The following is a 25,097-nucleotide window of genomic DNA, read 5'->3' on the forward strand; positions in this document are numbered from 1 at the left end:
ATATTATAAATACGAAAGTTTGTAAGGATGTATGGATGTCTGGATGTATGGACCTGTGAAAATCTCAACCCTACCTTCTGTCTTTCCAAAGAAGTATCTACTAATATTATAAATACGAAAGTTTGTAAGGATGTAAGGATGTCTGGATGTATGGACCTGTGAAAATCTCAACCCTACCTTCTGTCTTTCCAAAGAAGTATCTACTAATATTATAAATACGAAAGTTTGTAAGGATGTATGGATGTCTGGATGTATGGACCTGTGAAAATCTCAACCCTACCTTCTGTCTTTCCAAAGAAGTATCTACTAATATTATAAATACGAAAGTTTGTAAGGATGTATGGATGTCTGGATGTATGGACCTGTGAAAATCTCAACCCTACCTTCTGTCTTTCCATAGAAGTATCTACTAATATTATAAATACGAAAGTTTGTAAGGATGTATGGATGTCTGGATGTATGGAGCTGTAAAAATCTCAGTCCTACCTTGTGGCTTTCTAAAGAAGTATCTACTAATATTATAAATACGAAAGTTTGTAAGGATGTATGGATGTCTGGATGTATGGACCTGTGAAAATCTCAACCCTACCTTCTGTCTTTCCAAAGAAGTATCTACTAATATTATAAATACGAAATTTTGTAAGGATGTATGGATGTCTGGATGTATGGACCTGTGAAAATCTCAACCCTACCTTCTGTCTTTCCAAAGAAGTATCTTCTTATATTATAAATACGAAAGTTTGTAAGGATGTATGGATGTCTGGATGTATGGAGCTGTAAAAATCTGAGCTCTACCTTGTGGCTTTCTAAAGAAGTATCTACTAATATTATAAATACGAAAGTTTGTAAGGATGTATGGATGTCTGGATGTATGGAGCTGTAAAAATCTCAACCCTACCTTCTGTCTTTCCAAAGAAGTATCTACTAATATTATAAATACGAAAGTTTGTTAGGATGTATGGATGTGTGGATGTATGGAGCTGTAAAAATCTCAGCCCTACCTTGTGGCTTTTTAAAGAAGTATCCACTAATATTATAAATACGAAAGTTTGTAAGGATGTATGGATGTCTGGATGTATGGACCTGTGAAAATCTCAACCCTACCTTCTGTCTTTCCAAAGAAGTATCTACTAATATTATAAATACGAAAGTTTGTAAGGATGTATGGATGTCTGGATGTATGGACCTGTGAAAATCTCAACCCTACCTTCTGTCTTTCCAAAGAAGTATCTACTAATATTATAAATACGAAAGTTTGTAAGGATGTATGGATGTCTGGATGTATGGACCAGTGAAAATCTCAACCCTACCTTCTGTCTTTCCAAAGAAGTATCTACTAATATTATTAATACGAAAGTTTGTAAGGATGTATGGATGTCTGGATGTATGGACCTGTGAAAATCTCAACCCTACCTTCTGTCTTTCCAAAGAAGTATCTACTAATATTATAAATACGAAAGTTTGTAAGGATGTATGGATGTCTGGATGTATGGACCTGTGAAAATCTCAACCCTACCTTCTGTCTTTCCAAAGAAGTATCTACTAATATTATAAATACGAAAGTTTGTAAGGATGTATGGATGTCTGGATGTATGGACCTGTGAAAATCTCAACCCTACCTTCTGTCTTTCCAAAGAAGTATCTACTAATATTATAAATACGAAAGTTTGTAAGGATGTATGGATGTCTGGATGTATGGACCTGTGAAAATCTCAACCCTACCTTCTGTCTTTCCAAAGAAGTATCTACTAATATTATAAATACGAAAGTTTGTAAGGATGTATGGATGTCTGGATGTATGGACCAGTGAAAATCTCAACCCTACCTTCTGTCTTTCCAAAGAAGTATCTACTAATATTATTAATACGAAAGTTTGTAAGGATGTATGGATGTCTGGATGTATGGACCTGTGAAAATCTCAACCCTACCTTCTGTCTTTCCAAAGAAGTATCTACTAATATTATAAATACGAAAGTTTGTAAGGATGTATGGATGTCTGGATGTATGGACCTGTGAAAATCTCAACCCTACCTTCTGTCTTTCCAAAGAAGTATCTACTAATATTATAAATACGAAAGTTTGTAAGGATGTATGGATGTCTGGATGTATGGAGCTGTAAAAATATCAGCCCTACCTTGTGGCTTTCTAAAGAAGTATCTACTAATATTATAAATTCGAAAGTTTGTGAGAATGTATGGACGTATGTTGCTCTTTCACGCGAAATCTACTAAATAGAATTGAATGAAATTTTACAATAATATAGCTTACGTATCAGAATCACACTTACATAACAGATATTTAAAGTAGATAACCTCTATCTATACTACATTGCTTGAACAAATATTTTAATAGTTATGACGATGACGATAAACAACCGAGTGCGCGATATTGTCGTGCGGTCCGGTGGCAGGTGGTGGGATGGACTTGCGGGCGACCAGACGGCGGCGAGTGGAGGGGTTATGAATTTTAAACGCCTGCAGTTACTATTTATTTGCATATTCGATGACTATCAACAAATCGCAGGGTCAAACCTTAAAAGAAGCAGTTTTTCCTACGGCCAACTCTACGTGACTTGCTTACACGTTTTTAAATCGCAAAATCTGCATGTTTATGCTGACTGAAACAAATCGTTTAACATAATATAGGAAGTCCTAGGAATATATAGCAGTAACTACTACTTGTTACTTTTGCATTACTATCAACCATCATATACATACATCCGTACCTAAACATCCTTACAAACTATAGTGTTTATAATACCTATTGATAAAATTATTTAAAAATTCTTCATTAAAAATTCTTAGAACAAATTAACATACATAACACAAAATAGTTGTTCCAACACTTATATCTGGAGAACGGCTGGGCTGATTTTCATGATTTTTAATTTGTTCGATTTGCCTCCGTCCGAATAGCTGAATAATATAAAATCATTGAAAAATTGACGAAAAAAGAAAATTCTTTCTTTCATTTAAAGCTTTATCACAATTTTCTAGAGGGTGATCTTTTTTTTATGGAAAAGGACGACTAAAGAGCGTACGGGCCGGGCCAACTGGTGTAAAGTGATCACCGCCACCCACATTCTCTTGCAACACCAGAGGAATCACAAGAGAATTGCCGGCCTTTTTCTCTGGATCTACTAAACCGATTTTGAAAATTCTGCTACCAATAGAAATTCAAATTTTTATGAGTCTCATATATTATATACTGTATATTAACCAAAAAAATGAAAATACTTTTTTACAGTAGTTGTATTTGTAAAATACGTCGGAGAAAAAACCATTGAACACTAAAAATAAGTTATATGGCAAAACAACGTCGGGTTTGCTAGTTTGACATAAGTCTGAAATAGTACAGTATTGCAATTGGCGACGAAGTATAATCCGGCTAAGTTTGAAAGCGAACAGTTGCTTAAAACGTAGTGCGTTTCGGCTATCTCCGTTTTTTACAAGATTATAGCCGTCATCTGTCAATCTATCAATGACAGCACGTTTCATACAATCGAGCAAATCGCTTTTTTCTTAGAGAGTCTCGCTACTCTGGCCCGAATTACAAATCAATTTATGAATTAGTGAACTGCTCTATTAGACATGTTACTTAATTGTTAAAATGTTAATTAAAACTATTTAAATAAACCAGACTGTGTTTATAATGCAAATAACAAGCGGTTGTGCGTACAAGGTCTTCTTTTTAATACAATAAGATAAGACTTAAATTAGTTATTTTTTAAAGTAAAGAATTCAAAAAGAAACAAGGCTGCGACGGTATTGGTAAGCGTTCAATTCGTGGAAGGTTCAGCAAACATGCTGAGGTTTAACAAACAGACATTTATCGTGATACATTACCTTGTCAACCATTGCTTGATTAATTTTCTATATTATGATTAATTACTAGCAATGTCCCGCGGTTTCACTCGCGTAGATACCAATCTCGTGGTAGTGGAAAATCTACTAAGTAGGACAAAATATTTATTTTTGTTAACATTAAAGTTATATATCGCTTAGTTATTATTTTATTTTTATCCTCAGATACTTCGGACATATCACGCGACGTGGAGAGCATGCCATAGAGAGATTTGTTGTTCAGGGAAGGGTCAACGGCAGTAGGTCAAGAGGACGCTCCCCTATGCACTGGACAGACCACATCAAAGCCCTAACCAATACTCCCCTCAACACATGTGCCAGAGAAGCAACAACCAGGGATAACTGGCAAGTGCTCTGTCAAGAGTAATCCGACGAAGTAGAAAGATTATTTTATTATTACTATATTCTCTAGATAGAAATTTTTAAATTCGAATAATAAGAATAATAGAATAAATCTTTGAATGGAATGTCAGATTTTTATAATTTAAAGTATTTTACAGGTACTAAAACGGTCTTTAATAAAATATTAATGGGATAAGGATGAAAAATATGGTTTGATTATTGACGGCACTTATATGAAGGACTAGCTAACTCGGCAAACGTTGTTTTGCCATATAAAGTATAATTCACGCGATAGTTTTATAAGTTATAAAATATTGCCTATATTATAGCCTGTACATCATTTTGTTCTATTGTCAAAAGTTTTTGCAGCGCACGCAAAAATAGGTTTTCGATTTTACACCTTGTGTTACAAAATAGCAATAATATTACGGATCCCTAATTTTGAAAAAAAAACATAGCCTATAGCCTTCCTCGATAAATGGACTACCCAACACTGAAAGAATCATTCAAATTGGACCAGTAGTACCAGAGATTAGCGCGTTCAAACAAACAAACAAACAAACATACACTGCAGCTTTATAATATATGAAGGATTAAAATGTAAAAAAGTAGTTATAGTGGTATAACTACAGTAATATGTTATGTTTTTAAAGTGATGACCCTCTTGAGCCACAACCTGAGAGTTGAACAAAGCGTACAAGATTTTATAACGATACGTTACTCGAACGGTTGGCTTAGTTGGTTAGAGCACCGGCACGGAACGCCGGAGGTCGTGGTTTCGAGTCCCGCATCGTTCATAATATTTTGTTTGTCAAATTTTATTTGTTAAACAATAAATCAATTGAATCAAACGAATATTCAACTTAATTTACTTTAACATCATGCGTATGAATGCGAATGTATATATACACTGGCCTTCAAAAGTAAGTATCACACTTTTAAAAGTGAGATAACGTTTTAAGTTCACAAGATATACTTTCGAAATAAAAAGAACTCCAAAGAGAATTTAATTTTGTACATAAAAACTTTATAGTCGGTAACCTTCTTTTAAGAATTGGCTGAAAAAAAACTTCAAAAACAAAACCATTCCTTTTTCAAAGTGAACGTTTCCGAATTACAATTTTACCATTCACATTTTTCTTTCTGTTTTTTTTTTTAAGATCGATGGGTCTTGTTTTAAAAATTTATGCTAAAAAGCACATAACATTTATTTATCATGCCTCTTTCAGTTGAAAAATGTGCTAGGATCATGGCTTTTCTGGAACTAGGTATCAGTATGCGTCGCACTGCAAGAATGGTGGGTGTGACGGTACGAACGGTCCAGAAGGTAAAGCGAAGGTACGAAGAGACTGGACACCATCTGAGGAGACCTTGTAATGTCAGACCCAGGTGTACCAGTGCCCGAGAAGATCGTTATATTATTTCCACTGTGTTAAGAAATCGCCACCAAAATACAGTTGAAGTCCAGCAACAGCTACTTCAGATGTCACTACATTAGTGACAGTACAGTGAGAAGAAGACTTGCTGAAGCAAATTTGAAACCCCGAAGACCAGCGAGTGGCCCAAAACTCGAGAGACAGCATCGAGTAGCGAGACTGCGATACGCCCGTGAACACATGCAGTGGGATGAAGAAGAATGGTCAAGAATTTTGTTTGCAGATGAGTCTCAATTCTCCCTTTACACTTCTGATGGAAGGCGAAGTGTTTACAGGTGACCTGGTGAGCGATACCTTCAAGCCTGCATCTCAGAAAGAGTCCAATACGGTGGAGGCAGTGTACATGTATGGGCTGGCATATCTTCAGAAGGTCGCACAGAGCTAGTAGCCATAGAAAATGGCACCCTCACTGGGCAAAGATATGCTCAAGAGATTCTCAATGCGTATGCAGGGCCGTATTTAGCAAATATGGGTGATGGATCTATGTGATGCATGATAATGCCCGGCCACACACGGCTCATATCGTAGAAGAGTATATTCAGGAGGTCAGTATCAGCGTGATGGCTTGGCCATCAAGAAGTGTCTATCTCAACCCGATTGAACACGCCTGGGATGAGCTTGGGAGGCTAGTCAGAAATCGCAGACCACCACCTACTACCCTCAGGGCACTAAAGCAGGCCCTGGTAGAAGAATGGGAGAATATTCCCCAACATCGGCTCCGAAACCTAGTGTTCAGTATGCCAAACCGTCTCGAAGCTGTAATCAGAGCTCGAGGAGGCAATACCAGTCATTAAAAATTAAATAACATGTAATACATTTTAGTTGAATTTTTTTACACTAAACTAAAGTGTCTATTTTCATTGTTTTATGTTTTTTAAGTTAAAAATGTTAATAATGTATAATTTTAGTTTCTAAGAATTAAAGCCTATAAAATTTGCAACAAAACGTTTTTAATCTTAAATATCTACCTTCTATAGTTAAGAAAAAATAATTTGAAAAGTGTGATACTTACTTTTACAGGCCAGTGTATATATATATATATCTATTATTATATTATGTTATCATCGGTTATTTTCTTTATATGTTTGGATGTGTATGTGTGCGTGTAGTGTGTATATGTGCGCGTGGTTGCTCGATTTATATTGCTTCAGTAACATTTTTTCATATCTACTGTATTTTTTTAGATATATTACTGCCATTATGAATGTCAACTTTCGTAAACAGTTCATTCTAATTCTTACAAATTATATTGATGGGAGAATTTTTACCATAGTTTGTAGTGTAAAATTATAATGAAAAAAGATATTTCTCGTTCGTTTTAGTGTTACATTGTACTTAATACTAGCAAGTAATGTTAGGGAGTACAGATGATGGTTAATACACAAGGTATTCTTATGTGACCGGTACTAAATTATATTTTTTTAAATTTATATATCTGTTTGTCGGTGTATAGGTCTTGGAATTGTTATTATATTCATGTTTGTAAGAATGTGACAGGTGATCGTTGTCTGTACTTTATGGGATTAAGATCGACAAATTTTAATTCAAAGAAGGAGTTCGAGAATGCATGTATTTTGGGACCCACTGAAAGAAGTGGCGTACATCATGGAAACTTATTAATAATTGTAGAACGTAACAAAACTAAGAAAAAAGCAAATCGTAAGTAAATCTAAAAAAGTATAATCAAATTACTGATATGAGTAGGTATAGATATTTTGATGGTGTCGGAACAGCCATATAAAAAATTACTGTCATATCAATAAATGTAGATCTCAATTGCGCAAAACGTTCCGTTAGTGCAAGATGTCTTATTTCTTAATCGGGACCCTTACCGTAGATACCTTTCGGTTTTGTTTTGGTGTCTTATTAATTCGTCATGTCTATCTGTCTGTCCGTCCGTATGTCACAGCCACTTTTTTCCGATTCTATAAGAACTATAGGTACTGTTGAAACTTGGTAAGTAGATGTATTCTGTAAACCTTATTAAGATTTTTACATAAAAATGGAAAAAAAAAACTTACATTTTGTGGGGATTCCCCAAACTTAGAACTGAAACTCAAAAGTTTTTTTCATCAAACCCATACGTGTGGATAGATACATCTATGGATAGGTATTCTTATCGAATAGGTATCTTCTTAGATACTGAGATTTCTTATATCATTTTTTCTAAACTGAATAATTTAAAATTATAATAATTTATTTCTTTTGACTCCCATATCTTAGCGCCTCAATAATTTTTGTATAAGCATCGTCTAAACTTAAGTTTATAATTAATATAAACTTGTACTTGTACGACGCTTCCTTTATTTTTAAATTATGTGGGTCCATTCTCGCCATTCTCCTTTGGAATCATGTCAGTTGAGATGTACGTAATATCAAACTGGAGTTATAAGACAAAGAGGATGTACATACTACGTAATATGAGGTGCGATTGCCTAAGTAAAAATTTAAATTTAGTTAAGTATGATACGTGCAGTGATTACAGTACGGCGATTGCCGACGAAGTGTAATCCGGCTAAGATTGAAAGTGAACAGATTGGTTAAGGCGTAGTGCATTTCGGCTGTCTCCGTATTTTACAAGATTATATCCGTCATCTGTCAATCTATCAATGACTGCACGTTTCATACAATGGTGTGAATTGCTTTTTTCTTAGAGAGTTTCGCTAGGCTGCTTTTTTTTATTAAAATAAGGGACGAGACGAGCAGGACGTTCAGCTACTGGTAATTGATAAGCCCTACCCATTAGAATGCAGTGCCGCTGAGGATTCGCGGCACTACAATTGCGTTTGTCACCTTGAGACATAAGATGTTAAGTCTCATTTGCCCAGTAATTTCACAACGGCGCCCTTCAGACCGAAACACAGTAATGTTTACAAATTACTGCTTCACGGCCGAAACAGGCGCCGTTGTGATACCCATAATCTAGCCAGCTTCCTGTACAAAGGAGCCTCCCACTGGTAAAATTCTATAAAATTAAATAACTGCTATGAGAGGTACGAGAGAGGCGTACCTGGGCGGTCAGCTCGCTCGCGGTGAAACATTGTATCGCTAACTGAGTCACCATGGCAGCGAAGAACGCCAGTGACGTTACCAGCCTTACAGACTTGAAACTTGATGCATCTTGCTGAAATATGTACAAGTTCATGTGAAACGTGCGTGGGTATTGGGTACTAGGCAGGTTACTGAATTTAGGCAATCCTTTCTGTTGCAAAAAATCATCATCTTCGTCAGCCGGAAGACATCCACTGCTGGACAAAGGCCTCCCCCAAAGATTTCCACGACGATCAGTCCTGCGCTGCCTTCATCCAACTTATCCTGGCGCTCTTGACAAGATCGTCGGTCCATCTTGTGGAGGGCCTACCAACACTGCGTCTTCCAGTACATGGTCGCCATTTGAGGACTTTACTGCCCCAACGGCCATCTGTCCGTCGAACTATGTGCCCTGCCCACTGCCACTTCAGTTTCGCAACCACCTGAACTATGTCGGTGACTTTGGTCCTCCTACAGATCACCTCTTTTCTGATTCGATCTCGCAGGGAAACTCCTAGCATAGCCGTTGCTATGTTGCAAAAAATGTTTGTTTAAAAATATATAATATACTAGTGGACCCGACATACATTGTCCTGTACGTACACGTCTTAAATTTGAAAAATCGGTCCAGCCGTTAGGAGGAGTTAACTAACATACACATGAGCAGGAGAATTATATAATATGGATGGAATTGAGAATCTAATCCAATTTCAAATTCACTGAAACAAACAAAAAAATCATCAAAATCGGTCCAGACGTTTAGGAGGTAGTTTAATTGTGAATCTAAACCATTCTCGAATCCACCTAAAGACACACATCAATCTCAAATTCACTGGAACACACAAAAATATCATCAAAATCGGTCCAGTCGTTTAGGAGGTAGTTCAGATGTGAATCTAAACTATCCTCGAATCCACCTGAAGACACACATAAAGTTTCATCAAAATCGGTCCAGCCGTCTAGGAGGAGTTCAGTGACATACACACGCACATAAGAAATATATATATTAAGACTAGCTGAGCCAACAGACGTTGGTCTGTACACGGTAAATAAAATACCGTTTTTTATGAATTTGCCAATAATATTTAATAACATTAAGAATTAATATATACCCCCTGTTGTTATAGTGAAATTGTTTCACAGCAGAACTGTCAAACCGTTCGTCAATAAATTCTCTCATAGAAAATATGTCCATACAAAACAGACATTGGAAATTATTGGTCCTAAATCGAAATAAAAACTATCCTATCTCTCAAGTTGGACTAAACTGATTAAAATCTGTTCATTTGTTTAGGAGTTTACTGGGAAAAAACATCAGGACACTGGTTTAGTATATATTAAGATTTAAAATATTACGTAATTAACGCAATGAACAGAATCTGGTGAGGCAGAACGTCCTCTCCAGATGCAGCCATAATATTGACAACGATTCTCATAACTCATGTAATAACGGGTCACGGCCCCTTTAACAAGCATCTGTTTAATATAGGTGTCACCAACAGTCCCCTGTGCAGGAGACTGAAGAGACGGTCACACACCTCATCCTGGAATGCCGTAGTGTGGCCACATACCGGGCCAAACACCTGGGGTCACCGAGGACTTTCCCCGAGGTCATGGGTGACATCAGAGGTTTGAATAACTTCCTCGAGGAGTTGGGATGGCAAGATTAGCAACCCGACCCTAACACGTAAAATAGGCGCTTAGCAGACGTCAAGTTGCGGAAAGTAGCCCGTGACGTGTCTTCAGACATGAGGGATCGACCCCGCAGAGAGAGAAAATTTTAATAATCTGCTGTAATTAATATACTAACCGAGAGTTGCACCATAACAGTACATATTGCTGCCGTACTTGATAACAGCTGAGTCATGAACCCGTAGGAATATGTTTTGGCAAAATCTTCAACACATCTGAAATAAAATAACATATTTTAATATCTGTGTTATAAAACTGTAGGACTGTGACAGTTTCACGTTGTATTTCTTCACGGTAATCCAAGAGCAATCCCATTATGTTTAAATATAACACTTTTTAAAGGACTTAAACGCGTGTTATTGTAACTTTGTTTTTACATTAGATTTTTGCGTAAATTAACATTTTTATTTTAATTTTAGTTAACCTGACGTTTCCAGATCCCGTTTTCAGGGGGACGGATATAAACGTCATGGATCGAACACCCTCAGGCTCTTCAATTATACATTTTTACTATACGATATTACATTGTAATCCATGTTTTTATATAAAAAGTCGCTGCGCGAGTTTCATGCGCCAGTTCTTTTTCAGGTCTGAGACAGTCTATTTTGATTGGGTGGTAGTTTTTGACGTTGAATAAGTGATTTTTTGAATTAGAAATTGAAATTGAAAATAAACTAAAACGGCTTTGTGTGTGTCTTACGGGCGTGGTAGTCCCTATCACCCCTATACTGATTAAGTATATTATGAAAATCGGTTACACCCGTGGTATGACTTCTAAAATATTTATTTAAATGAGTAACATTCGTCATGTTTGTCTCGAGTGAACTCCTAAACTAATGAACGGATTTTATTGGAGTGCGGTTTAGTCCAACTTGAGAGATAGGATAGTTTTCATTTCGAATTAGGACCAATATTTATTTATGTTTCCAATATTTGTTTTGTATGGACATATTTTCTATGAAAGAATTTATTGACGCACGGTTTGACAGTTCTGCTGTGAAACAATTTCATTATAACAACAGGGAGCATATTTTACGAAATAATTCTTGAGAATTTGATAAAAACAAGTATTTTATTTATTACTAGTAAACGTTGTATTGCCGATATTAAAATCTCGATACAAAAGAACTGTTGATCGTAGATGGGTGAAAATTTGAAGTTGTATGTATTTTTTAATGCTGACTCATAATCAGACAAATTTAAAAAAAAAATAAAAAAAAAGTGTGGGTGGTCCTTAACATCTAGGGGGATGAAAAATAGATGAGTTCAATGTGGTAAACATTGAACTCCTCCATGACACGAGAATTTTATATATTAGATTAGAGATGCACAGAAAAACGTCTGACGGGTCGGCTAGTTTTATTATAAATATTCTTTATTTGAATCCAAAGGTAAATTTAATCAATCTGCTAATAGAGTGTAATAGATCTTAATAAAATCCGTAGGTATATTCCATTTTTAATATTACAAAATGTGTCGGGATAACACGAGAGGTTAAAGATCAAATATTAAACATCGAACTAGCGGCCAATAACGTTCATTATGTTTATTCAAGTGTGGGGGAAGAAGTGCCGATATTTGAAACGTAATCCTGAGATATTACGGCGCGTCTTGTTACTACAAGTTGCCCCTTTTGCTGGTGTTTGGTTACAGATGAATTCTTTCTGAGTCACAGTAATAAAATTTAAGAGTTTATATTATCTGCGTGAACTTCAAAGGGAGAAAGTGTATGGAGGGTAGAGGCAAAGAGTATCATCTCTTAAGGGAGAAAAGTTTAAAAAGCTTCCACAATAGCGCCGGTGTAGGCAAAGGGTATGGTGAATGTAGCAATTGTAAATGAATTGAAGCATGCCGAGTTAAATATTTTAATATTATTAACGACTTAAGAAGTAAATTATTGAAAATTTCAACAACTTACGTTGTACAAAATAATGTAGTCAATAATATAACCTTAAAGATAAAGAGTTATTATGAGAAAACGTGCACCTAGTGATTAGTATTATTTTTAATTTGGCGCTTCTGATGCTACTGCAGCGCCACCGTAATTTAACGCATTTTGACGAACACTTTCATATACACAGATAATTCTCCTTGCCTCTACCCTCCATTTTTATTACTATTATTATTATTTATTTATTTATAAATATACAGTTTCTTCTTAAAATAATACAAAGTCCTGTAAAACTGTTTACACAGTTTGTCTACAGGATCGAGCGAGTCTCATAAAATATATCTTAAAGCGTATTTTACAAATGTTACTGAAACAATAAATATTGATTCAATAGTTTTTTAAATTTATTTTTGTTTGGTTCCCGTCGGATGTCCTCTGGCAAACTATTAAGCAGATATGGTATTCTTTTCTTTAAAGTTCTATCGATGTAAGCATGAGTCCTTTCGATTCTAGCTTTTACGAGAGCCTGCCGTGTGGCACCGATACTTATGCTCAAAGAGGATGTAAATACTACTAATTAAGAGGCGGGATTACCTAAGTAAAATTTGTTATTTAGTTTAGCGTGTAACGTGCAGAGATTTGACATAACTTTGAAATAGTAATTACAATAATTAGGCGAAGAAGTATAATCCGGCTAAGTTTGAAAGCGAACATTTGCTTAAACGTAGTGAATTTAGACTCTTTCCGTTTTTTACAAGATTATAGCCGTCATCTGTCAATCTATCAATGATTGCACGTTGCATACAATCACTTGTTTCTTAGAGAGTTTCGCTAGGCTGGCAGCCAGTCGCCAACTTATGCCAAATGACTACACGTTTCATACTAAACTTAATTTCAATTTTGACTTAGGCATTCCCGCCTCTTATTACGTAGATTATCACTTTTTTTTATACAAATATTTATTTATTACAACAAAATACAGTGTGTGTGGGGGTAAGGTGTAATAATAAATAAGTTTACCTTAACCTTACCTTACCAAAAAAATTAATTAATTAACTGAAGGAAAGAAATCTACTAACAATAATAACATACTAAAAATTTGTTTATTTGTAATCTAAACTTAATGTGCTGTGTGTGTGTGTGTGTGTGTGTGTGTGGGTGTGTGTATGTATGTATGTATGTGAACGAGTGTGTGATTGTTAGTTGTGTGTGTTAGTTTGAAAGAAAACTTAAAGATTTAGTACCTAACTATAAGTAGGTTTTCTGTGTCTACATAATTATTATTATTATTATTTTCTTTATCATACGGAAACTAAGCCTTGTTGATAAAACACTTGCCTATATGAGATTTTCGGAAGTGTCGGTGAACACACAATTTTACTTCAGTCTTCGTTTCTTTTAAGTCCAGCATTATCGGCTTCAAAACCCTCGACAATCATGAAAACAACACCCATGATAAAAAAGTTGATAATTTCATGTAGCTCCAACTTGGATTTACATTCTGACACCATTATCTATTTCAGCACCCTTGAAAACCATGAAAACGACACGCGTGTAGCAAATCTTCATAATTTTTTGCAGCCGCCATCTTGTATTTTCATTTTGCAGCTCTAGCTGGTTTCAACACTCACGAAAACCATGATAAAACACATGTAGGTAAGTATTTTTGTCCAAAATAAATAAATATAACAAACATACTAGAAAACCATTAAACTTCACTCATATAAAATGATAATTAATATTGCAGCTGGCGGCTGCAATATTTTTTTAGTGTAAATTGTGAATTATGTTCACGAATATATTAAAATAGATCTCACGGACTTATAACTCGTATACCTACTAATTACAATAATAATATATGTAACAATAAATCATTCTTATATACTTTACTACTTTATAGCTTAAAAAACGAAAACTGGATGAGCCGATGATGTTTTGTTGGAGCCGAGTTCAAATAGCCGTATACCACGCAATATGCTGGTATTTTTAAAAAGATCGCGGAAACAAATATCAACGTGACACTCGACTCGTATTGACCGCGAAAACTGCTTAGGGGCCTCGTCGATGCGCGTGTTTGTGTGAGTGTGTCATTTCGAACGTTTGTAGGGAGTTTCCGTACTGGTACATATGTCTACTGTGCCAATGACCTGTATAAATACCACTGGACAGGCTGTTCCATATGTTTGACAGCAAATTTTTTGTGCCTTTTTGAAGCGCCACTCTCGAGTGTTGAGAGAACTAATTTTGACGTATAATACAAATGACTGCGAAGGAACGTACATTACTCTGAAGTATTTTTAAATTATGAATTAATTTCGTTCTTTTTCCGTGCTATTTATACTTCAAGAATCAACGTAATAAATTACACATTTTTTTTGTAAATAGTTTCCCACCACCTATGTTGTCCACTAGGTTGTCATCACTAGTTTTAGTACCGCAGACTCTCGCTACATGGCCAACAGCGCCAAAATGGCGAATATCAAACAGGCACAAAAGCACTTTGACAGCCGCCAGTCAAGTGGTATATAGTAGGTCAGTGACTCTAACTAATTGATATATTTTATATAGATATAACATGCTCTCTTGAAACAGTCAGGCTTTAAATTTCTTTTCTTGTTTTATAACCAAAATAAAGCTTAGTACTTAGATTAAGGATTAACGACGCTTCAACTAGATACCGCAGGTGAAGCCGCAAAGTGCGGCAACTAATACTACGCCCAAGTGGGCGTACTCGAGCCAAAATAAAATTAGGCAGATTAGTGGGTAGTAGATATGTATCATTCTATCTAAATAATATACTCACATAATTTAGGCTCTGTCTTCATATATTTTTTTTTCAAATTTTTTGGTAACTATTAGTTTTACTACTCACCGATTACAATCTACAGTCTTTTTTAATTATTATTAATTTTTGTCTGTGACTTTTATAACTCAATTACGGCTTGACCGGTTTTGATGATGATTGGTATAAATTTAAAATATTTAATCGCGCAAGTAATAGGCAGGGCCGCGCCGCCCCTGTGTGCGAAGTGTGCGGCGCACACAGGCGCCAAGACAATAGGGGCGCCGCGCCGCCACTGCCACCTAAATTATTTTTGTTACCTATATGATTGTTTTTTGTAGTGGAGTATCGACAAGTAAGTAGGTACAATAGGCGCAACATAGGCCTTGTAAACAACAAAACATCTATAACGCTTATTGAACAAGTCTCTCAATATTTAATGTTTATTATTATTCACGTTTATGGTTTCATTTTACGTTTAGGGTTTTAGTTTACATTCTTTACGAGCTCAACGTTAAAACGGCGGCAGTTCTTTGAACCAGAGAAAAAGTACTAGTTATTTTAAACCGTAGAGGCGCCGAGTTTGTATGAGTATGAGTGAGTTTCTGAACGCAACCCGATGCGATGCGTGCGACGCAAGCGGGGGTGGGGTCACGGGTATTCCCCGATTTTAACGAACGAGATAGCTAAGGCAAAACAAAACAAATGAACAATCATTTGATGGAAAGTGTGTGTGTGTAAGGTGCGCATTGAATTTTTATAATCATTGTTTGGGTGTTACCTACTGATTGTTTTAACGTGTTTTCACGATGAGTGATAGTAATCATGATAAAAAAAAGAAATTATCTGGTTACCAGAATCTAATAAGGAAAAGAAAACAAGAAGAAGAACGTAATAAAAATGCAACTAAAATAAGTAAATATTTTACGGCTCAACCATCCACTTCGACACAATCATTAGAGACAGAAACCAGTCATGTTATCGATGAAAGTGTTATTAAATCTGATTCAAAAAACGCTTCATGTAGTGGTAAGTGTGTACTTTTTATGTAATTTTGTATAAAATAAATATTATAACTTCTGTTTGGGATATTTTAAAAAAATTTTTTTTTTTTTCAATTTTGAATAGAAAAATTAACTTTTTTTCCGGCCGTTTTTAGAGATTAGACGGAAGGAACAGACAGACAAAAATTGTAAAAAATTATATTTTATTTTATGTACTTTTTACTGAATGCATACATCCATAAGCATTCAGTAAAAAGTGGTTATTTTAATATTACAAACAGACACTCTAATTTGTATAAATATAAATAATTATTCATAGATAGATAAATCAGTTTATTCAGACAAGGAGATAGATAGGTACTCATGTGAACAATATTATGTATTTGTTTGTCTGTTATTAATTTAAGATGATGCCGCCGAAGTTACGTCTGTGCCTGTGCCTGATACACCAAAATTAGAACAGACACAAATTTTGAAGAAATTGTAAGTGATGCCAAAAAAATTGCCGAAAAAGACGTCGAACCTGAATTTGAAACTTCCAGATCCAGACCCCTAAGACGTCGTAAAACTCCAAAGAGTTTTGATTATGAACACGAAGACCACACTATAAATGATCCGAAAACCTCTTTAAAAATTAATGTATTTTTTTATATATTAGACCAAGCGTTATCCTCCGTAGATGAAAGATTTGATTTATTGAATAATCACAACGACGTGTTTAATTTTTTATTTAATTTAAGTGATGACCAAGATCAAAGTCGATTAAGAAGTAGCTGTCATCGTTTACAGGAGAAACTTTCAGCAAATGATTCATTGGATATTAACGCCGATGATTTGTGTGAAGAAATTATGTCTTGTCAGCCATTTTTCAAAAAATTAAGTAATGATGTGATGAAAATTCTTGAATTTATATATTTAAACAATTTGACAGCTGTATGCCCTAACATTACCATAGCATTATGAATTATGCTAACTATGCCAGTTACAGTAGCAAGCGCGGAAAGGTCCTTTTCTAAATTAAAACTTATAAAAAATTACCTGCGCTCTACAATGAGTCAGGAAAGATTAACTAATTTAGCAACAATATCCATAGAGGAGGCCATACTAGACCATATAGACATACATGAAACTATTAAGGATTTCGCAAACAAAAAAGCGAGAAAAGTGGAAATATTATAATTTAAGTAATGTTTGTATTCTTGCAAATGTTAAGACTCTTGTTGTTTTTTTAAAACATAACATAGGTAGGTAATAGTCATATCAGTATTATTATTCTTAGAAAAAGTCAGCTTCTTTGTTATTCATATTTAAGTATTAAATTCTTTGTATTAATAAAGCATGTTAAAATTTTGTTCGAGTTTTATTTTTCGCAGTAATTGGCAAGCAGAAGCGAACGGGATTTACCTATTTAGTATCCTAATTCCTAAATGTTCCACAGTTTTGTACACTTAGATATTAATGATAATATTATCTAAGTACTGTAAAACTGTAAAACATTTATTTCAGTCAAAATTAATAATTAAAAATATTCATTCAAAAATTAAATTCGTTTTTTATGATGATTCGTTAAAAAAGAGGCGCTTCATAGGTTTCGCACACAGGCGCTGCCGGGGGTCGGCGCGGCCCTGGTAATAGGCAATGTATTGTGATGTACGCCTCGTGGTATATTTTACACAATATATATATTTGTTTGCCGTTTTCCAACATTTGGTAAAAGTAGAGTCTTAAGGAGAAAGTGGCAAGATAACTATGGTTACTTGCTCATTTCATATTTATAGCTTAAGAATTTAAAATTATATTTATATACTGGGTGGCCGAGAAGTTGACGTTAAAATTTGAATTTGGCTCATTTTATTGGCCAATGTTCTGGGAAGTTTTGAAAAATAGTTAGAAGCCATAGGCATTTTATTTTATTTTTTGATACCTTGAACATTTTCATGAATTTAGCTGGATCAGTTATCTTGATCAATTCTAAACTAGTTCCGCATTGTCTAAACTATTTATAGTTTCTTATGTGGTTATTGCAACTGTAGTTAAAAAGGCATAAAAGTCAGAAAAGGCATTTATTTTCTCAAAATTGATTCCTGTAGAATTCTTTTTGATGTCATTTCTAATAACTACTAGATACTACTACCGCTTCGGAAACAAATGGCGCTCTGAGAGACAAGAAGCGGCGCAAGAAACTCTCTCAGCATTCTTTTTTGCGCTCTTTTCAATAAAAATATACAATATTGTACAATAATTTCTATCGCTATAAAATAATCACAATCTAGTCCCAGGCTGTCCGATCATTTAGATATTCAGCAGTGGAGTAATAGGATTTACGACAGAGCCATTTTTTTTATAAAACATTTAAATTTATTTATTGATAATGCCTGAACAGTGGCTGGGACTTTATTATAGAAGTGTATACATTTACCCTTAAAGCTATTATGTATCTTATGAAGCCTACTAGAATTAGTCACAAGCAATCCCTTATTTCTAGTGTTATAATAATGAAAATCACTATTAAGAGCAAAAAGGTGACGATTTTTGTGAACGTATATTAAATTTTCATAAATGTACTGAGAATGAACAGTCATAATATTTATTTCTTTAAATTTTTCTTTGAGAGACTTTCTATAACCAAGCTGATATATAGCACGAACAGCTCTCTTTTGCAGAGCAAACACTATATCAATGTCAGCAGCATGACCCCATGGTAAAATACCGTACGTCATGATGCTGTGAAAATAACTGAAGTACACTAATCTAGTGGTCGCAATATTCGTGTACTCTCTAATCTTTCTAACTGCATATGCCGCAGAGCTGAGTCTATGTGCTAGATGGGCAATATGTGGACCCCACTGAAGCTTTTTATCTAATGTGATACCTACGAAGACCGTAGTGTCCCCTCATCTATTTTATTATATGCATAAGTAAATGTATACGAACATATCATCTTTAATTATGGACGACGTGGAATTTGAACGCTTCTAGGTCTACGTCTCAGCGCTCTTCCAAACGTCAACCATCCGTGTCAATTGTCATAATTTAAATCATAAATCTACTAAACATAATAAATCTACATCTAAGTGATCCCCTTGGTCCCATACTGTATATACAGCTATAATGAAATGCAATAAATTTTGGAATGGTTTCTTTCATAATTCAATATGTGCGCGTGTGTGTATTCTAGTCATCATGTCATTTATATATTAACTAGCTGACCCGACAGACGTTGTTCAGTTTACAAAATTAAGTTTATTTTTACCTCCTGAGAAAGTTAGAAGGATATAAATTCTGAATAGTAATTCATTTTATTAAACTATTATTTCAATTTGATTTCTAAAACACGCGCGACGGGGGACACATTAAACAAAAACAAAAATTTTGTTTTTGTTTGTAGCACAAACAGTTCAAAATCCATGAGTAAATTTTTCAAATACTATATCACAAAAAAATGTATACTTTGCTGAAAATAATTACAAAAATTAAAACAAAAATAACGAGCGCTTGTTCAATCCAGAGGGGAAGAAACGGGACATCCAGGCATTCATCAGTCTGCATGGAATCGCCATTTTGAAATATTGACGAAAATTCTCTATGCCTCAGGTATATGCCGTTGGCTACAATTTATGCTTTTTTCGGACTAACGCTGCATGCATTTTTTCAACACACTCACCTTATAAGTAATTGATGTTGGCGAAAACAATTCAAAAGAGTGGATTCAATCGCAGATTCTATCTGCTTTTCTGTGTAATATTTTCTAATCGTTTCTTCATTATCTTCATCAAGGAGTTGAGACGTAAAATCTAAGGTGTCTCGGTCAGCAGTCAGGTGCTCGGACAGATCAGCAATCGATCGACTGTAAGCTGTTGTGAATGCCTCTTGTAAAATGGCGAATTGATTGCTCATGTGAAGAATTACCGAAGCGATGAATGAGTCTAAGGTCATCACGATATGACCTGTCCAAAGCAAACCTATTGTTTCTAAAAGAAATGTCAAAATATACGAAAAGTTTGATTGGTAGCTCCAAGGAATGTAAATTGGTTGCGGTAACGTTCTCGGTGGAATGTCTTCGGAGCTGTTATAACCGGATATTTCAGCCTTCCATTTTATATCTTGAGTTATACCATAGGCGTCCGTATTGGCAATGGTCAACCATCCAAACACCAGAAAAGTACCCGTCAATATCCTTGTGACCCTCACTGTTCGATCGTTCATCTCGTTATTCTGATAAAATCGATGAATATCCACATCGAGTATTCGGACAATTTCTTGAATTTTCCGATTGCTAAAGAAAAATATGAAAATCTTTATGAGTGTAAGGTCATGAGTTACTACGAACGCGAGACTGAACATGAATCGGTCCATATCTTTTTCTCCGATAAATGGGTCGAGTGACTCCAGTCCCACGAAGCCTATCACCCAGACGACCTGGGTAATAATAGCATAGTACAAGTAGAATCCAAAAAAGTTTCTTAAATCCTCTTCATCAGGATGGTGCCACCAACCTAACCCTAAAAACCTGAACAAAAGGTAATGCACGGCAAAGTGACGACGCGGTTGAGCCATGCTGCCATAATACGACGCTTTGACGAAATATGACCACAGATTAAGGTTATATATACAGTAATTACTTGTAACACGAGAGTGTGTCTAAGACACAAGCGGGAGCGGCTGGGACTGAAGTGGAAGTGCATAAATGTGTTGTTAGTAGCCGTTCTATGACACTAGTGTACGTACTGTTCGATAAATTATATTTACAATGCCCTCATGCTGTTTACATAATGGTACCAGACTATGATTATATTTACGAATGTGATATTATCATGGCCGATACTGAAATATCAAAGGGAACATCGAATAGAACCAACACCTGTATAGGTTTCACGTGGAGTACATATATTATGTTCTTAGTATAAAAGTTATTTTAGAAGTCGTAGCTTAATTATGTTATAAAATGTGATAAAGTAATATATAAGGTACAATTATCATTAATCCCTACTATTCATATAAATGTGAAAGTAAGTTTGTTTGTTACGCCTTTACGCTTAAACCACTAAACCAATTTTCATGAAATTTATTAAAGATATGGACAAGAGCTTGGGAAAGGACATAGGCTACCTTTTATTACGAAAAAAGGCTTGGAGGGGTTGAAATAGGGGATGGTAGTTTGTATGGTAGTTCGTCATTATCGAAGATGACACCATAAAATTTTGTTTTTAGGCACGTGATAAAAAGTAAATTATAAGAATTTGATCGTGTATTTTTCAAACTTAGACCTACATGAGGATTAAATAGGAGATTAAAGTTCACAGGGAAATACAAGAGACAGTCCACATTGACATCGTTGGATTATTTGCAAAGTATCCCAAAAAAAAAATCCCCAAAATAGCTATTCCACGCGAACTAAGTCACGGGTAAATGCTCGTAAATAATAACATTGACCAGCGGTTATGTTTTATAAAAATACTTAAATACAGAAATGGGTTGCAATCATATCAAATTTGAGTAAGGAAACTTCTTTCTATCACAAAAATATGGTGAAATGATTATTTCGTTTTGATATGAGTTACTAATATAGGAAAACGGTATTATTATGGTGCCCGTGCTCTTCGTAGATGGTGCTCCCTAAGATACTAAGTTGATCTGAACTTGTAGCATTTGTAGAGCAAGACCTTTCATGAACTCGACTCTAAGAAGCGGTATTTAAAAGCTGGAAGGCTCTTCGTTCTACCAAATGTTTAATATATTGCAAATAGTGTACTCTATCAGTGGGAAGCTCCTTCACACAGGATACCGGCTAGCTTATGGGTACGACAACGGCGCCTATTTCTGTCGTGACACAGTAATGCTGTTTGGGTCTGAAGGGCTTCTCGCCGCCCCCGCAGTTCCGCCGCGACCACGATTCATGCAATTGGATCGAAATATCGACATCAAATTAATAAAATATATAATATCGTGAGTACCCATCATAATAATTAGAACAATTAACGACATTTCTTACACGAAAATGTTGAATAACTCCTTCTTTGTTTAATGAGCGCTCATAAATTTAATAATAAATAAATAAAATCTTATCTTATTACTAAGCCTCTACATACGTGATCCATTTTATTAATAATTAACAGGAAAATTCAAATATCAGCTGTTTGTGTCACTTAATTGATAGGTTTCAGATAGAAGTGTAAGGGGTGTGATTTGTAGAGATTATTTAATACTGAATTATATGAAACCAAATTGTATACAATTATTTTAATAGTTCACTTGATAACTTAATAAATTAGGAAAATAGGGTGAAAATCAGAATATTATTCATTGTTATAATTACTTGCTAATATATAAGGCTACAAAACTTTTATTTAAGCATGAACTTATCTTCTATATGTTTTTTTTAACCAACTTCAAAAAGGAGGCTCTCAATTCGATTGGTATTTTTTTATGTATGTACACCGATTACGCTGAGATTTATGAACCGATTTTCGTGATTTCTTGACATAGTTTGGGCCTGTAGTTTTCATTTTATGAACATGTTTGTTTACTTTGATAATGTTACTATAGTTTGAATTGCATAAATGCAATACACCTCGTATTAAATTAAATCTTTATTAAGTTATATTACGTTTTTAGGGCGGTTTTTTTAAACGTTTATTTTTTATGAGTTAAGTCACATACCACAGTTTTTATAAATATACTATAATAAATTTAGGCTTTTAGGGAAATATCAATTACCAATTTCTATAATTTGAACTGCATAATACATTTTGGGGCTATTTAAAAAAATATATTTTAACTTTTATCCACGATTTATACTATTATTCAACTATTGATTATTGTATTGAGATGAGAGTTGGTTTTCAACTTTCAGAGTCAAATAGATACGATACAAGTGCGCAAAGTATGTCGTTCCCGCACGTGCGAAGCGAGTGCAGGATGACCTACGTGCGCACGAATAGGTATCGTATACTATTTTCCTATTAAGTTGCGCAAAGTTCGACCACTATAATTATTTTCGTACATTCCCGCACGCTCAGCTACATTCCCGCACGCTCTTGTCAACGTGTGAGAAAGTGTTACTTTGCGAACGCAAATGCATGCGCAAAAACGAACTTTGCGCACGATAATAGGAAAAGTTACTCCTCTAGAACAGCCAACTCCTAGCGGAGCCGTTTTTACTGAATTACCCAACTTGATAGACAGGAGTTTTAAATAGACATCGCTTATTATTCTTTCTCAATCACACCATGTTACTGTCGCAAAAAATATTTATAAAAATCGAAGAGCGATGTTGAAGCTGTTCGGCTACAACACCGCAGTCACAGTCTGATTCTAAATTTTAGATTCCTTCCTGGGCTCATTTACCTGTTTACCAGTGGGTGGCTCCTTTGCACAGGATGACGGCTAGATTACAGGTACCACAACGGCGCCTATTTTTGCCGTAAAGCAGTAATGTATAACGCCGTAGCTAGTGGAATTACTGGGCAAATGAGACTTAACATTAAGAATTGCGCTCGTTAAGGTGACGAGCGCAATTGTAGTGCTGCTCAGGGCAGGGCGTATTAATTACCATCAGCTGAACGTTCTGCTCATCTCGTCTCGTTTTTCATAAACAAATACAAATTATATTCGAAAACAAAATTTATGAACGATGCGCGACTCGAACCCGCGGCCTCCAGCGTTACGTGCGAGCGCTCTTACCACTAGCACACCGTTGTAGTGACGCATCGTTGATAAATCTTGTATGTCTTGTTCAACTGTCAGCTGGCGGCTTCATCTACAGGATCTACTTTACAGTTGATAACCTGCTCAACCCCAATATTTGCATAATATTAGAAAATTGACTTGAGATGTCGCTCTTTCAGACACATTTAATAAATATCCCAGAAGAAGTGCCGGCCGAACAAATTAATTTCTTTGGGTTTTGGATGTGATGGTCCCTTCCATAGACTATAATTTTATTTTTGGACTATAATGGTAACGTTTCATCAATGTTTATAAATCGAGCTAAAATATGTACAGTATTTTGTTATAAAAGTTCCAAAGAAGCTCGACGAACATTCAGTCTCATTTGTTTTGTACACCTTTGTTTTGTAAGCATTGTGTGAAATGTCGAAATCTTTATTTTTGCAGTAATAAGTACTGTAAAACGACGGTCCGCTAAATAAATTATTTCATATGAAAGGAAAAAAAATATGGAAAAACTAGACTACATTAATAAGTTTCGTCTACCTAAATATAACAATGTATATGGTAAAAGAGCTTGTAACTATGTATTACCTAGGATATTAAATATATCTAGAAAGAAAAAACTTCAAAGTAAAGCTAAAAAAGTACTATATAGAAGCTAATGACTAGGAATACCTATAAATTATAATTTTAATAAAACTACTATTATTAAGCCTTAAGAAATGAAAATAATTATTCTAATGTCAACTTAATGCTTTTGCTTTCTGGTTTTGTGAGCATGTCTTTATTAATGTGTATATTGATATTAATGTGTGTAGATAATTTTGTTCATTAAATAAAATAAAAAATATTTCAACTTTTTGAACCATTTTAACCGAGCGAGGGTCATCGTTGGGGGATGTTCTTTCACCTCTTAAATTCAGCGCATCAACATGCGAATGTAGAATATGGCGGAGCATTTGCATAATATTCTGTTTTCTAGCATCATCACCACCGTTAAGCTACGACGCGGACGTTTTGAAAATACGACGAAACGCTAACGCTTCCAGAAAAATGAGATAGGGCACCGCTTCTGTTATCGTCTTGCCGGTCGCGAAACACAACCATGCCCCTAGAATCTAGATAGTGTATTTTATGTTTACGGCTCTACCCTTACTCGTATTTTCCACGTCAAGTCAATGCCTGAATCCCATGCACGAGTTCCACGCTAAACGAATAGATGGCGTTAATAACAAATATTATCATTGTAAAGCGCTTGAAGTGATAAAACCAGTAATGTTGCTATGATAGAATAAAATGAAACTATTATAATATTATAATGTATAGTTATTAAGTCAACGCTTATGAATAACTCAGGAAAAAGTTAAAATACCCGCGTGGAATTAT

At 35.0% G+C, this 25,097-nt stretch overlaps 2 protein-coding genes across 5 annotated transcripts in view; one reads left to right on the forward strand and one right to left on the reverse strand.

The window, feature by feature from the left end:
- LOC126965103 (uncharacterized) overlaps positions 1 to 25,097 on the forward strand; it is a 518,938-nt gene that overhangs the window by 38,105 nt on the left and 455,736 nt on the right. The window lies entirely within an intron of this gene.
- LOC126965190 (uncharacterized) lies at positions 10,570 to 20,597 on the reverse strand. Its single transcript, XM_050808631.1, has 3 exons — positions 20,161 to 20,597; positions 19,950 to 20,049; positions 10,570 to 10,578 (listed from the first exon to the last, which is right to left on the reverse strand). Exons 1-3 carry the CDS (start codon positions 20,595 to 20,597, stop codon positions 10,570 to 10,572), a joined length of 546 nt encoding a protein of 181 aa, XP_050664588.1.

The sequence above is a fragment of the Leptidea sinapis genome, chromosome 6, assembly GCF_905404315.1.
Source record: "Leptidea sinapis chromosome 6, ilLepSina1.1, whole genome shotgun sequence".
NCBI classification, from domain to species: Eukaryota; Metazoa; Arthropoda; class Insecta; order Lepidoptera; family Pieridae; genus Leptidea; species Leptidea sinapis.